Raw genomic sequence first — 15,680 nt, 5'->3', positions numbered from 1 at the left:
GAGGGGCCGGGCACTGTTCATCAAATATTCTTTTGGCTTCGTTCACCTTGGCAATAGTTCATTTTGCAGTTCATATTTTGAAGCCCTTTTCATCCTTCTTCATAATGGTATCATCGTGGGTGCTGTGTACCGCCTACCATCTTCCAGCGTAACTGGCTTCGTTACTTGAAGGTGTTTTCTTGAACGAATTCGTAATTCCATTTGTGGCGTCTAAAGCAACAGTTGTTCAAGGCAGAAAGCTGGGCTAGTTGGTATGTCATCATTAATCAAAAGGCTAGCACGAATAACAGGGACACAGACAGAGAAGACGACAGGATGAGCGCTCGTCCTGTCGTCTTCTCTGTCTGTGTCCCTGTTATTCGCTCTAGCCTTTTGATTATTGATCCCCTGTTATCTGCGGCGACATTAACATAAACCTACTTGGAGATGCTTGTTATGATTATGTGTTTTTGTTACAATCACTTAATATGAAGAACGTTATTTCATCACCTACACGATATAATTGACCGATTAGAGTCTACTCTTGATCACGTGCTGTGCAATGCTGACTCGAATGTTTCGTCAGGTATATACGATGTTGCTATTGCGGACCACAATCCTACTTAACTCTTTTTACCTCCAAAATACATTTGCTCTTCTGTATAACTGCCACCAAACGAGCAACACGCGTAGATTATCCTTGCGTGCAAAGATTGCTTCAGGCTCCGAATTTTGAAGCCCTTTACGACGATGATGTGCATGTAGAGTGTGAAAACTTTGTTCAATGTATTACGGACACCATCGAGCGGTCAACGCGCAGCTGTGCTCGTCGAAATTACGAGCATGCCATGGGCCCATGAATGAATAGAAATATACTCGAAGCTCTGAAGATGAAAGATTTTCATTACAATAAATGGAAAACAATAGGAGTAATGAACACTACCATCAAAATTTCAGGTTGTACAGAAATAAATCAGTAGGAATGATGAAAAAATAAAGAAATAAGTTCTACTATACTAACCTAATTCAAAGAAATGTAGGCAACACCAAGAAGATATGGCAAATCGTCAGAGATGTCACTGGCCTAGGTAACAAAGAACGCGTCATACCTGATAATCCAAGAAGTGACGTAGCTAACGACTTTAACGATTACTTTACTAACATTGGTCTCAGCCTTGCGAGCAAGTTCGCTACTCATATACCCAATTTAAGTGCACCCTGTACTGTTGCCGATAATCTTCATCTACGCCAGGTTACTGAGGGTGACATCAGACAGGTTATCAACAAGTTACCGCGGAACAAGGTGGCTGGCGATGACACCGTACCTCCGAAAATTCTAAAGGCAAACATTGATATTCTGTGCAGTCCGTTGTGCCACATATTTAACCATGCATTTCTTCTAAGATTTATGCTAACTTACATAAGTCTGCTAGAGTAATACCAGCATACAAATCTGGTGAAAGGAACATCCCTGACAGCTACAGACCAATATCTGTCCTGCGTTGTATCAACACCACATTCAAAAAATTAATTGCGCCACAATTAAAGCACTTCCTCCGTAATCATAACAGTTTTTGTCCCCAGCAGCATGGTTTTGTTGCTTGCAGGTCCACTTCTACTGCTGTTTCGATGCTTTCGCAATATATTAATTCCGCATTGCATGAAAACAACATAGTAATAGTAGTATTTTTAGACGTTAAGAAAGCATTTGAAGCAGTTAGTCATTCCATTTTATTAGAAAAAATTCATGGCTATGGAATCACAGATAACTCACTTGATTTCTTTTCTAGTTATCTATCGGCGCGTAAGCAAAAGGTTGTCATTGATCACGTTAATTCGTCGTACAGTAATATTAACTGCGGGGTACCACCACAGGGATAAGTTTTAGGCCCTATGTTGTTCTACCTTTATATAAATGAGGTCTCACAAGCTCTGCAGAAGTCAAAGCTTTGATTTTTACAGGGCACTTCCTTCCAGCTCTACAGAACGACGTGATGAGCGATTTGTCAAACATCTCGCTTATGGTTTGCCAAGAATCACTTGACTATCAAATGTGCAAAAACAAAATACGTTATATTTCATGCTCGTAGGAAACACATTGATACTAGAATTGTTAACCTATCATTAAACAATACACTTATTCAACAAGTTCCTTCTTTAAAATACCTGGGGTCATTTTTGATCAGCACTTGCACTGGCATGAGCAAGTACAGAATGTATGCGCAATGGTAGCCTATGGATGCTATACTCTAATAAAAGGTCGCCTATATTTTCCACAGGCTATACTTCGTACACTGTACTTTTCACTATGTCACTGTCACATCAGTTACTGCCTGGATTCATAGGGTCATTCTAGAGTTTCATAGTCGTTCTAGAGGTTTTAGATAACTAGTGTACGTGACGTACACTAGTTATCTAAAACCTCTAGAACGACTCCAAAAGCGCACGTTGAGATTCATAAGGCATGATCAACCTATCCGTAACATTTTTCAATCGCAACGTGTTCTTTCAGTTCCGATGTTGCGCGACTACAAGACTGCTGTTTCAATCGATAATATAACTAATAGAAACTCGCCTCTTCCTGTTGATCTTTTTTCCGTTCCTATACGCAATACGCGTCATGCTTCGAACGGTAACTTTAACCTGGCCAAATGTCGTAACGTTTATGGGGAAAGAACAATAGAATTTAATGGAACTAAAGTTGGAAACATGATCCCCCTTGAAATTAAAACTGCACGTAATTTCGGCGTCGCATGTAAGTCAATTTGTCTGTCTATGCAATATATATATATATATATATATATATATATATATATATATATATATATATATTGTGTGAGCATTATTCATACGCTTCATATTCTCACCTGTACATACTCATCATCACCGTTTTGGGGCCTGGTGGTGGGGCTCTCACTCGAGAGAATAAAGAGGAGACTGGCTGCCTGAACCTCGTCTCACAATATATATATATATATATTCTTGTATATATTTTTGATATTCTTGTAAAACAAAGTTTCAGTTTCAGTTTCAGTTGGCGGGTGTCCATATGGCATGAACGACACGCTCCCCGCGAAGGTTAGAATCCTTAGCGCCTCTTTCGAGACCACTGCGTTAGCGAAGTTACGAAGCGCGGTTTTAGACTCACTGATTACTATACGCTGGTCGCTGTGGAGGCGAGCGCCAGCGTAGTATTCCCTGGATACCAAAATAAAAAAAAAGAAACAGAACAAACAAACACAAATTTCTTGGTACTAAACGGCATGTGGCCACGGTATTCGCAAAAGGAACCAGAGTCTGTGTCCTGAGATTTTTGCGGTGTTCCGAAAGTTTGAAGTCTCCGCAATCTTGCACACTGCAGATTTTGCAACACCGTGGTTTGTGATTCCATAAAACTGCGGCGATCGCTTCGATGGCCATAACATTTAACTCACAAACCACAAGCAGCCAATTAGAAGTCATTACTGCATTGAAACTGATTTCCGGCCCCATTCGCTTGCGACGCGACTTTCAATCGCTGCGCTTTTTTTTTTTTTTTTTTGCATATATAGCGGTGACGCGTATATAGGAGGAGCCACAAGGAGACGTGTTAGGCATGGCGCTGTGCATTGTGCATCGCGTATCATGCATCGCGTGCGCCGACTGCATCCGCCTCGCTTCGAGTCACTCACTGAGGACTAGCGTCTCGACGTCGGAGAGGACGACCTTCGGCGCGCCGTCGATGGAGGCGCGAAGGACGTTGCTGCTCGCTGTCAGGTAGCCGACGGCCAGAGCCTCGATCAGCACGTCTGTCTTGCCGCGCCACATCTGGCGCAGCACCAGCTTGGCCGTCTCGCCCTGGCGCAGGCAGCTGCGACGCACAAGAGGAACGTCTTCAACCGATGAGACGGTGCCGAGGGGCCACCGAACGCGCGAACGGTGTCCCCGGTATACGACATCGAGGCAAACCTTCACACACCGTTTTAGTGCTGCACAACGTGTTTCGCGGTGAACAGAGCTTCAGACGTTTTCGTTCCAAGTGTCCTACAAGTTCAAGGGGGAACACCAGAGGTACCAGTTATCAGTACAAATTTCGCACTGTTTTTTTAGCATGCCACGCACGACAGCTCCTTCCGAAGGCAGCGAAAGCGCGGGGCCGTCGAACGGCGTTGTTTGCAAACAAAAAATGATGGCGCGTTGTACTGGACTTGCGGTTATTCGATAATAGTGCAAGGAGAAAAAAAGAGAAAAGCGAGAAATGAGGCAGCACGCTTCGTGCGAGTTCTCAGCCGCTAACTTTCGCGCACGTGGCAGTTTCACTGTTGCCTTAGTGGTCGATACCAGCAATAATGTTCGTATCTCTTGCAGTGGCGTTGTCTGTGGAACGGAGTAGGCCTCGCGATCTGAATAAATAAGGACACTGATATAAATAGCATATATGCGCATGTTCACATCGTACTTGTGTGAAATAGTCATAGACCTCGTCAAGTCATGCGCCTCGTCATCTGACGCCAGTGTTGGCAAAACTAAATGATGCTGTTGCTTGGCAAGGTTCCTTGTTATTACAGCTGAAAATTTACCCGTGATAACAAACGACGAGATCGATGACAAGCGCCGGGACATCATTACACTGCTCCGCTCCTGAATGACGCGCGAAGGTAACTGGAGGTTGTCCATAGAAATTGGGTTTCTCCCGATTAGAAGGTTTCATTTCACAGCGTGTGTTTGAGACATAGACAACCGAGGCAGAGCTACGCCATCACAACGTTTAGGCGACTGTGGCAGTATTCACTACGGTGGTGTGACACGTCGCGACTGGCCAGGATTGGCAGGCACATTTGACAGACCCAGGTTGGCAACACAGCTTGCTTTGCTTGAAGAAAAACAAGTTATTCTAAATAATTTTGAGCAACGTTTGCTAACAGTATTTGTCGACATATGAAAAGCATTTGATTCTATGCACAGGTGGAAAGAGCTTAGTCAAGCTGTGACAAAGCATCCTTTTCTCTTGCCACCTGTTTTCGTTGTATCGTGTACACCAACGGCGGAAATGAACAGGATGACTGATTTATTTATTTATTTATTTATTTATTTATTTATTTATTTATTGATTGATTGATTGATTGATTGATTGATTGATTGATTGATTGATTGATTGATTGATTGATTGATTGATTGATTGATTGATTGATTGATTGATTGATTGATTGATTGATTGATTGATTGATTCTATAGATGATCTCTTGCTTAGTGAGCTAAGCCCCTACGGTATACGCGGCATTGCAATTGTCATAGACTGCAGTTCGCACCAATAAATGATTTTAGGTCCCAGGTTCGGTCGGTCCATGTAGCTGTACCCCAAGGCAAGATTCTAGGGCCCCTTCTTTTAGATTTTTGGTAACGATCTTGTAAACGTTGATACGCGCTATGTATGGTGTATGCTGATGACACTATATACGTTATTGTTTTCATCTAGTCGCTCTGCCTAATTGCTCTACCTAAGAGCTTATCCAGCTTCAAATAATGCAGTTTCAATTAAATAGGCCCCGTATACAGAAGCCGTTCGAATACTTGAACTACCGCCGGGCCTCGCTAAAAGAGGCTGCAGTTTCAGTGTACCGAACCAGATTATAGCGATGTGCACGAACGCGTAGGCTACATTTTTTTTTATATATATACGCATTGCATTTCTTACCGAGTTAACCCACTTTTACGTAGTGGGTGTGTGTTTTTCTATCCTGTTTCGCTAAGCCGATCCCCAAGATATTACAGCCTATTATAGGCGGCGGATACAACGCCTCCTAGAAAGCACAAGGCCTGCGCACTTCAATCCATGACGTCTTGCTATCTTGACCTAGTGCCATAGAATCTAATGGGCACGCTCCCGAGTAAATCGCGATGACTTTCACGTCACCGCTTTCGTCACGCCCGGGGCTCCGCAATCAAAATTTCGGTCCATGTAGCATGACGTCGTAAAGCAGAGTGCACAGGCCTGCTATCGAGAAGGCGTTGGCTGACCCTGAAGAGAACGCTGTCGAAAAATTTAAGCACTCCGACGCTCCCCCTATACTTCTATCGCGCGGGGGGTGAAGCGTTATGCGCGCTGACTACACTGCGTTTTTCAACCCAACACGCCCTCGAAGACGTTTTCTTTGATCGACTTCATACTGTAGAGGTTGAATCGCCTTGGCACTGACGGCGCTGTGTTTTCACGGGAGACAGAACCGCCACACAGTGCACATAATCGAGCGTACCTCTTGTTGACGGCGACCTTGTAGGTGCAATCGGACGGCGAATCCCCCGGCGCGCACGACTCGGGCGGACCCGTGCTGCCGCTGCATTGGACCACCGGCGCTTGACCCTGCCCGCCCGCGTAGAGCACCACAAACTGCACGTCGGTGCGGGCCACCAGGGGCCGGCTGCAGTGCCCGGACACTCGCGAGCGCACCCAGACGAGCGCGGGCCTCTGTGCGCTCACCGGGAGCGGACGTCCGCATGGGCCCAGGCCGTCCACCTGCCACCGCGCGCGGACGGGGGCCCTGTTTTATCAACTCACCGCGCGACGTAAACGTGTTTAAATGCTGAAGCATTATATGGATCACGAGGCGGAAAATCCGACGTAGTTGTCAGCGTTGGCGTGACAGCAAATCGGTGCCGCACTTCGGTAGTGTCGCCTAGAATGCGCTTTAATGCAGCTCTGCTTCTGCAGGTCTGCATGGTGCACGTCTGCACATCTGCACGTCTGCACGTCTGCTCGTCTACATATCTGCATGGTGTTTACTTTTTCAGAAATAGCAGAAACACACCGTGCGGTACCATGAACTTAAATTTATCCCTTTTATCCGCAACCACTGCCGTGTTTATAGAAGTAGCGTTTTCTTGCCTTTTCACGTCACTTTCCTCAATTTATGCAAGTGACCTAAAGAACAACCTGCTATAACGCAGCGCTTACTCTCACTACAGCGCAAATATAGTTATAGGACAGAATTTTTCTCTGTCACATAAGGTCGATGACCACAAAAACGCCTTCAGAGCTCAGGCTTACGCTATCAGTAGGGCTGTGCAACGCACAATTCAGAAAGCGATGCAAGGCTTAGTTGTTTTAACGAACTCTCTGAGTGTGGCTCGAGTTATGGATTTCGGGAAGGCAAGTGTAAATATTTTACTCAATACATTACTCTCCCAATTAAACACATCGTATAGACCTCGCCGGCTATGTTGACGTAATCGGCAGCTGATAGGAAGACTGCAGACGCCAGCTGCTACAGCAATACGATAAAGGTCGCATTTTTCTCCGAAAGGTAAATCATTAAGATAACTAGAAAAATTATTTCACGAAGAAGAGGCCGGTAGGTTTATGGGCAGCATAAATTTTGCAACATTTGATTTATTAAGAATCAGCCATAGCTACCCTCCTCTTCCTGTGGACATCTCCTTGCCTGACGTTCGCCTTCCTTCGTTTTCTTCACGTGCGTTACACAGGCTTTTTCCCCTCTCGTCAACCTATCTGGCTTAATATATCACCATGTTGTTCACAGAAGTAGCATTAGTAACATCTTGTGGTCCATTACATCAGGGAGTCTACAATATACCTCGCTGGTGGGTATTTCTTCACTACCCTGTAAAGTCCTTTAAGAGGAGCAAGCTTTTGATCATTCCCGACCACTCATAACAAGCATATCATACCTCAACTTTATATTCGGTGAAAGTTTCAGTGAATGCCGGTGGTCGTGATTTCTCTTCGTGGAGATCTTACATATCCTACGCTTTGATTTTTGGGCTTCTTTTGGTCTTCCAACACAGTGATAACACATTTTGCAACACACTTGTAGTTCCCCACGAATGATCGGCGGGAAGCCGTTTTGACGTGCCATTTTAGCAAATTAGGGTGTGCACTCCAAGCCCACTCAGCATGAGCGATGGCGTTGTTCAACAGCGACTTCGGGGGTATATCTTCAGCCTTCTAGGAATTCTGGGCTGAGTACACCTAGCGAACCGCTTGACAACTCGCATCGCACTATTGGCTTGTCCATTAGCCTCTGAATGGTATGGCGCCGCAAAACAAAGCTCTGCATTCCTCCCATTAGCCCAACGCTTCAAACGACCGCCTCTAAACCTATTGTCGGCAACAATTCTTTTGACATCATTTGAATGTTTATCGGTTAAGCATTGTTAAGACACGGTTGGGATCTTCTTTTTCACTGAGGCCAGCATTTCGCCATACGCGCGCTCGTCAATGGCCAGTTGAAAAGTTGCGTAGTCACACCCCTTGCCCAATTTTTCTGAGCTCCGCGAAATCCACTTGTACAGTCTCAACGCACTTTCTGGGTGTTTTGCGATAACCATTACGCTGCCACAAGGTTTGACCTTCCTCTCGCAGATTACGCATTGGCGACATATTTGCGCACGTTCTGAAATATATTGCTTCATCGTAGTCCAATGAAATTTCTGCTTTATCTTCCAGTAGGTCGTCCATCGAGTTATGAAGAATCGAGGTACAGCTTTCACACTTTTTGCTTCATACGTCTTTCAGATGGTGCATCTTGACTTCATATACGTAGCACGCGAGGAACGAGGTCAAAAATTCACCGACGATTACGCTATTCCATAATGCGCAGTCTGAGTGCAGCACTATAGGTGTTTTCATTTCGCGATATATTGATTGCGCGGAAAATCTATCTCGTGCGGCACGTTGAAAACTCAGCGAGAAGTGTTTCTTGTGGGAAAGGAGGAAAGGCTGGCACTATCTTCTGCAACCCATGCGGGAGCACGGCTCAGCGCCAGCAAGGTGCGGGAGATGGGATTAAAAGAAAGAGAGCGTAGGAGGGAGAAAGGTAGAGGGTCGTCCCAGCAGCATCATAGCAGCCCGGCCGGGAGGGCCCAGTGGGTTCGACCGGAGGAGTAGGCTGGAGGTAGACCGCATAGGAGGTGGCCCAGTAGAAGTGAGGTAGTGGAGGATCACGAAGCCCGAGGTGGTGGGATGGCCATTAGGCCATCCGTCTTTGTAGAAATTTCCTATAGCCTCGCCGAGAGCCCCGACGAGTCGAGGTATTCGACGACACTTAGGAAGGCTGATAGCTGATTACGACAGGGGAAGAGGATGTCTTCCTGTCGTGAACATGAAAGCCCTAAGCGGGAGAACTCCTGCAGAAGTCGGTCGCGGTGCTGCAGGTGAGCAGGGCAGGCCAGCAGGAAGTGTGACGCGACTGCCTCCTTAATCTCGAGATCGCGAGAGCCAGCGCGTGGGTGACGGGTGGGCGCGATTCACAGAAGCCACCACCGACAGAACTATCAGACGAGGCGAGCTACTATGACGCCATCTCGTAGCCATTGTCGGCACATTACGTTTTTCTTCTCAACCTTTCACCACTTCTTTCACTTTCCTCCTCGCCTCTTTCATCCCTCGCTGCGCTCCTTGTTCGCTCTGTCATCCTTTGCTGTGCTATCACTGTAAAATAATTTACCCCCTTAAAAGTGAAAAAGGATGTAAATGCGTTTATAGCTCACATACTTAGGGTGTTATTTATATAACGGACACCCTACGGGTGGGAGTTATAGACACATTTAGACCCCTTTTTTCACTTTTAACGGTGCAAATTATTTTACAGTGTATAGTTCGCTCAGTTACGCCGCCGCCGCCTCCCGCCGCAGGAACGGGCACCTAAGCGCTGCGCTCTAAAAAAAGAGAGATGTAAATATGCGTCTTTATCCATCGCTTTTTTTGCTCTCTTTTCTTGTGCGCCACATATCTAAAGTCAAGGTGTATCTCTATAGTCAAGATGTGTGTTCTATAGCTGACTGTGTCTTCCTAGATTTCACAAAAGCTTTTGAAAAAGTTTGCCACAGTTTACTTCTCCTTAAATTAAGCAAATCGAACATTGATAGGAAACTTCTCTTCTGGATCGAATATTTTCTAACCGGACGCTCACAATTCGTGTCTACTAATACTTTTAATTCCTCGTTGAGGCCAGTTCATTCTGGCGTGCCCCAATGTTCAATGCTCGGCCCTTTCCTGCTTCTCATTTATATGAATAACTTGCCGCAATGGGTGACCTCTAACATTCACTTATTCGCCGACGATTGCGTAGTCTTCCGAGAAATTATTGACCAAAATGATATTACGATCCTTCAAAACGATGTCAACTGTATATCTAACTGGTGTAAAACCTGGCTGATGGAACTCAACACAACGAGATGTAAGGTATTATGTATCTCCCGTACAACTTCTTGCCCCACTTCCTACTTGCTCGCGAATTCCGCTCTCGAATCCGTAACATCCTATTGCTATTGAGGTGTCCACATAACTTCCTCTCTTTCTTGGTCTCTTCATATTAACAAAATAATTAGCAATGCAAACCACTCGTTAGGTTACCTCCGGCGCAATTTTTCATCTGCTCCTGTTTCTTTAAAACTCCTCCTTTACAAATCTTTAGACCGAAGTAAACTTGAATATGCCTCGTCCATCTGGGACCCCAGAACTGCTATATTAACTTCTGCCCTCGAGTTTGTCCAGAATAACTCTGCCCGCTTTATTCTAGGAAACTACAGTCGTACTGCCAGTATCTCATTAATGAAAGAGTCCCTACAGCTTGCGTCACTCGCCTGTCGCCGCAAGTTTTCTCGCCTATGTCTCTTCCACAAAATATACTACAGTCCCGCCCTACACAACGACCTTATTCTTCCTCCATCATACATTTCCCCTCGTTTCGATCATGAACAAAAGGTGGGTATATTGTCGCGCTTACCGCAAACACGTTATCAATCACTTGTACCCCGCACCTCACAGGACTGGAACCACCTTCCAGGGTCAGTCACGTCCACTGCTCACTATTCCCAGTTTCACAATGTCTTAAACACAAGTGGATTGCAATGTAACTAACCAAGTATGTTTTCTATTTGTTATCGGTCAATTGCTTGAATTTTTGTTCCTTCCCGCTGTTATCTCATCTTTTTAGCTAACATTGTATTAACAAAACAAAAACCTGCACCGTGTATTTTTTCCCGTATCTTCCACTCCCCTCTGTTATGCCTCTGGCCCTGAATGTGATACTAATAAGTAAATAAATAAATAAATAAATAAATAAATAAATAAATAAATAAGCTCCCCCAAACTGCCACACTTGTTTCGGGCCACGTGCCACCTACCATTTCTTTTTTTCGCAAGTATGTCTTCCATCTCAGAACAGATGGGTGACATACGTGTCGCCACCCTGGTCCCTGATTAGCAGTCTTAGCAGCGCGTTCGCTCTGCTATTTTTATCTTGTCCTGTGAGCAACACCGAAAGTCATAGCTTGGATATCAGTGAAAAGACTCATGTGTCTAGTTCACAGGTTCTTTGTGAAATATAGGAGGGTCATTACAACTTCCCATGTTCGTTTTTGTAATCGTTGAGTGCATCGTTGACCTCTTCCTCGGTAAATGTGTACTAATAATAACAGATTGTCACCTCAAATCTTCTTTTTCGATGTCCGCTTTTGTGTTTCAGATATAGTACTGCACGAGTACAATAATCAATAGCTCGAACGGCTTTGTAAAATCCGGTAAGGCGAGCAATGGGCGTGCTGATATAATTCTAGTGGGTTCCTGACGTGTTTCTTCGGGTATCTTGTTGTGTCCACAACGTCAGGTATTTCTTCTTCTGGGCGTAATATGTGCCAGCACGACTTCAGTAATAAGTTTTTGTTGATAGATTTTGCCTGTCCTCTCGTCTTTTTGTGTTCGTTTTTACCGCTGTTTTTTTTTCTATTTGATTTCCTTAGCAGCTTTGGTGTACGTGCAACTCACTCTCCCCCACCCTCAGTGGGGAGCAGTAGCAGCATAAGCTGTTGTTTAGCGCACGGTAAGGCAACTTGTAGTGTTAAAAAGAATTTCGCAATCTCCCCCGAAGGGCGAAAATTTGTTCGCGACAGTGAAATCTTTAGACAACTACACCAAAATAAGGTCCCTAAATTTATCGGTGGTGTAAAGTGCAGTAAGCATTCGCTAACTAATTAAATTACCCAGCATTGTGTCACGCGCGTACAGTCAGACTTCATGAACTATAAATCGTTGACTCCGCGAGCAGTGGTTGTCACAACGCTGTGATGATGGAGAGAGGCTGCAGAGAGAAGTGCTGGCTTCGAGTTGCCGCTCGCTTCGCAGTGTTTCCGGAAAATGCGGCAATGCAGCCTCGAATACTAGACGCGCGTGAAGGCACTGCGCATAAAGCCACGCGCCATCTCGGCTCGCCCCTATGCTTTCCTCCTGCCGCAGATTATCTACAGGACACGCCGGGCGGGCCACCTATGCGCTCCTCCGCGCGGATAACCATGTGCAGCCACGGCCGGCCTAGAGGAGCAGACGCGCACTCGCCTCCTTTATTGCGTGCCTGATGACGTTACATCCGACATAAGGCAAGGTCTGTCCACATATGTCGCGAAGGCGAGGACGAAAAGTGCTTGGCACGATAGCTGCGCGGCCTACCATTTCGCGGGTCAAAACACCAGTTCACGAAAATTGTACGTCCGTTACGTCGATTGTAGTGTACTGAAGGCACTGGGCAGTGGGCATGGTGCTGGTGTGCTGGTGCAAGAGAAGACGACGAGAAGTGCTTGCTTCCCCGTTACGATATAGCGCCGACCTGTTTACGCCTAGTGCTACAACCTATATCTAGTTACCCTTCTGCTAGGCGAACACCCCCATTGCATTTGGTGGAGCTGCTGGGTTTCTCTTCGACATCCTGGAACTCCGCAGCCGAACGCTACCACCAGCTGTTGCAATGGATGAACCGGGACCGTCCCAGGCTGCCGCTCCCGTGCCCCCCGCCATCGTCTGTTCTGGCGTCATCCGGCAGCGCGATCCGGCTATATTTAGCGGCACAGATGACCACGACGTGGAAGACTGGCTCGCCGAATATGACCGTGTAAGCGCCTATAATAAGTGGGACGACCGCGCCAAGCTCACAAATGTCATCTTTTACTTGACTGACGTGGCAAACCTATGGTTCCGCAATCATGAAGCCGATTTTACCACCTGGTCGGCTTTCACGGCAACTTTGGCGGAGGTCTTCGGCCGTCCCGCCGTTCGCCGGCTTCGCGCTGAGCAGCGCTTGCGTGGTCGAGTTCAACGCCAGGAAGAGACCTTCACTAGTTATATTGAAGACGTGCTCTCGCTATGCAAGCGCGTCAACTCATCTATGGACGAAGCTGACAAGATTAAGCACGTCATGAAAGGCATCGATGACCAAGCTTTCCAGATGCTCGTCGCGAAGAGTCCGCGGACGATTGCCGAGGTCGTACAGCTCTGTCAGCACTACGACGAGCTGCGCAAGCAGCGTGCATCAACGCGCGCTGCTCAGCAGGACACCACGGATCTATCTCCGTTGGATTTCGGCCGCGACGCTGCCGATATCTCTGCCTTAATGCCGGAGATAAAGCAGTTCATCCGTCAGGAAGTGGCACGCCAACTCTCTCTGGCGAACAGCACACCCGAGCCGTCGACAACCTTGGCTCCCTCGCTTCGCCACGTCATTCAGACCCAAGTTGCCGCGGCGCTGCCATCTGCCCCTCCTCCGCAGCCTGCAGCTGGACCGCTCACTTACGCTGACGTTGTTGCCCGGCCTTACGCTCCTCCGGCTCCTGATGCCTACCGGGCCACTGGCACCTTCCATGTGCCGCCGCCACCTTCACGCCCGATGGTCGTCCCTTACTCGGCCGCTGGAGCCCCTGTCGTCAACCCGTGGCGTACATCTGACAACCGGCCAATATGCTATTTCTGCCATTTTCCGGGCCACGTAGCACGATTCTGCCGCCGTCGCAGCCCCCGTTTACCTGCCAGTGGGGGCGCTTCAAGCTACAGGCCTGCTCGACTTCCGCGTCAGGACCCATCTAGCCTTCCTCCGGACTCATCTTACAGTCGCCTCCCTTTCGATGCACGCCGGTCACCTTCCCCACGTCGCCGATCCATTTCCCCGATGGTTCGCCGACCCAGCCCGGCCCGTGAGGAAAACTAACAGTCGCAGTTCCAGAGGCAAGAACTGCGTTTACGTCGAACATTTCAAGGCCTCATTCTAACCCGGTGAACGAAATTGAACTGTCCGTAGACGGCGTCACCGTACACGCACTTATCGACACCGGAGCCGCCGTTTCTATTATTAGTGAGAAGCTTTGCCGCAATTTGAACAAAGTGACCATTCCCCTTACCTCTCTTTCTCTGCGTACGGCAACCTCGCATCGCATTCAGCCTTCAGCGTCGTGCACAGCCCGGGTTGTCATTCAAAGCGTTATGTATGTTATAGAATTTGTCGTCCTACCTCGTTCCTCACACGACGTTATTCTTGGATGGAATTTCTTATCTGTCAATCAAGCTCTTATCGACTGCGCTCGTGCCGAACTTACGTTATCCGTGCCGTGCTGCGACCATGACGACCATTCTTCTCCTAAAGTTGTTGCCGCCTCTGACATCGATATCGCACCTTTCTCCGCCGCTCTGGTTCCTGTGTCATGTAACTCTGCTGCGAACTCATCTGTTCTGTTTACACCGTCGGCCACTTGTGCGCGCCGCCGGAACTTTCTAGTTCCGTTTGCTGTCGTCACTTTTTGCGACGGTTCTGCTGCCCTTTACGTGTGCAATCCGTCCGCCTGCCCATCATCCCTACTCCGCGGCGAGTGCCTGGGTACCGCTGAAGCTTTCGATAGCGTTCTCCCGGCCACCATGTTTGGCGACACGGCATCACTTCCGATTTGTTCCGTCACTAATCCTGCCGCGACTGATGCCCCTGTAGACGTCTTCGCTCGCGCCGTCGACGCAGAACTCACACCTGCGCAGCAAACAGAAACCATCAAACTCCTCCAACGTTTTCGTTCCTCATTTGACATTGACCAACCATCCTTGGGTCGAGCGTCCGCAGTCGTTCACCGTATCGACACCGGTCAGCAAACACCATTGCGCCAGCGTCCCTATCGTGTGTCGGCTGCTGAACGCCGTATCATCGACCAGCACGTTGACGACATGCTGGAGCGTGGCATCATCCAGCCCTCTAACAGTCCCTGGGCATCTCCGGTTGTCCTCGTTAAAAAAAAAGATGGCTCCATTCGGTTCTGCGTCGACTATCGCCGCCTTAACCGAATAACGCGCAAAGATGTCTATCCTCTGCCGCGCATCGACGATGCTTTGGACTGTCTGCAGGGAGCGGAATTCTTTTCGTCGCTCGATTTGCGCTCCGGGTACTGGCAAGTGCCAATGGCAGAGGCCGATCGTCAAAAGACAGCCTTCGTAACGCCTGATGGGCTATATGAATTCACTGTCATGCCGTTCGGCCTCTGCAACGCGCCTGCCACTTTCGAGCGAATGATGGACACCATTCTTCGAGGGCTGAAGTGGAAAACGTGCCTCTGTTATTTAGATGATATTGTGGTTTTTTCCACCGACTTTGGGTCGCACCTCAACCGCCTCGAGCAGGTACTTGCGTGCCTCTCCACTGCAGGACTGCAACTAAATTTGAAGAAATGCCACTTCGGCGCTCGTACACTTACTATTCTCGGCCATGTAGTTTCAAAAGACGGTATCCTTCCGGACCCCACAAAACTTAGCGCCGTATCCGAGTTCCCTAAACCAACCACCATGAAAGAGCTTCGCAGCTTCATCGGCCTGTGCTCCTATTTCCGACGCTTTGTCCGTAACTTTGCCTCTGTCATTGCCCCCTTGACGCAGCTTCTCACCGGCCGTTCTGACCTATCAGCCT

At 47.6% G+C, this 15,680-nt stretch overlaps 1 protein-coding gene across 1 annotated transcript in view; it reads right to left on the bottom strand.

The window, feature by feature from the left end:
- LOC140213985 (polycystin-1-like) overlaps positions 1-15,680 on the bottom strand; it is a 37,035-nt gene that overhangs the window by 11,225 nt on the left and 10,130 nt on the right. Inside the window, exons 4-5 of the mRNA XM_072285191.1 lie at positions 6,213-6,472; positions 3,651-3,829 (exon numbers count right to left, since the gene is read on the bottom strand). Coding sequence (XP_072141292.1) covers positions 3,651-3,829; positions 6,213-6,472 — 439 coding nt within the window. The remainder of the gene's footprint in view (positions 1-3,650; positions 3,830-6,212; positions 6,473-15,680) is intronic.

The sequence above is a fragment of the Dermacentor andersoni genome, chromosome 11, assembly GCF_023375885.2.
Source record: "Dermacentor andersoni chromosome 11, qqDerAnde1_hic_scaffold, whole genome shotgun sequence".
NCBI lineage: Eukaryota > Metazoa > Arthropoda > Arachnida > Ixodida > Ixodidae > Dermacentor > Dermacentor andersoni.
This window is presented reverse-complemented; position numbering and strand designations above follow the sequence as displayed.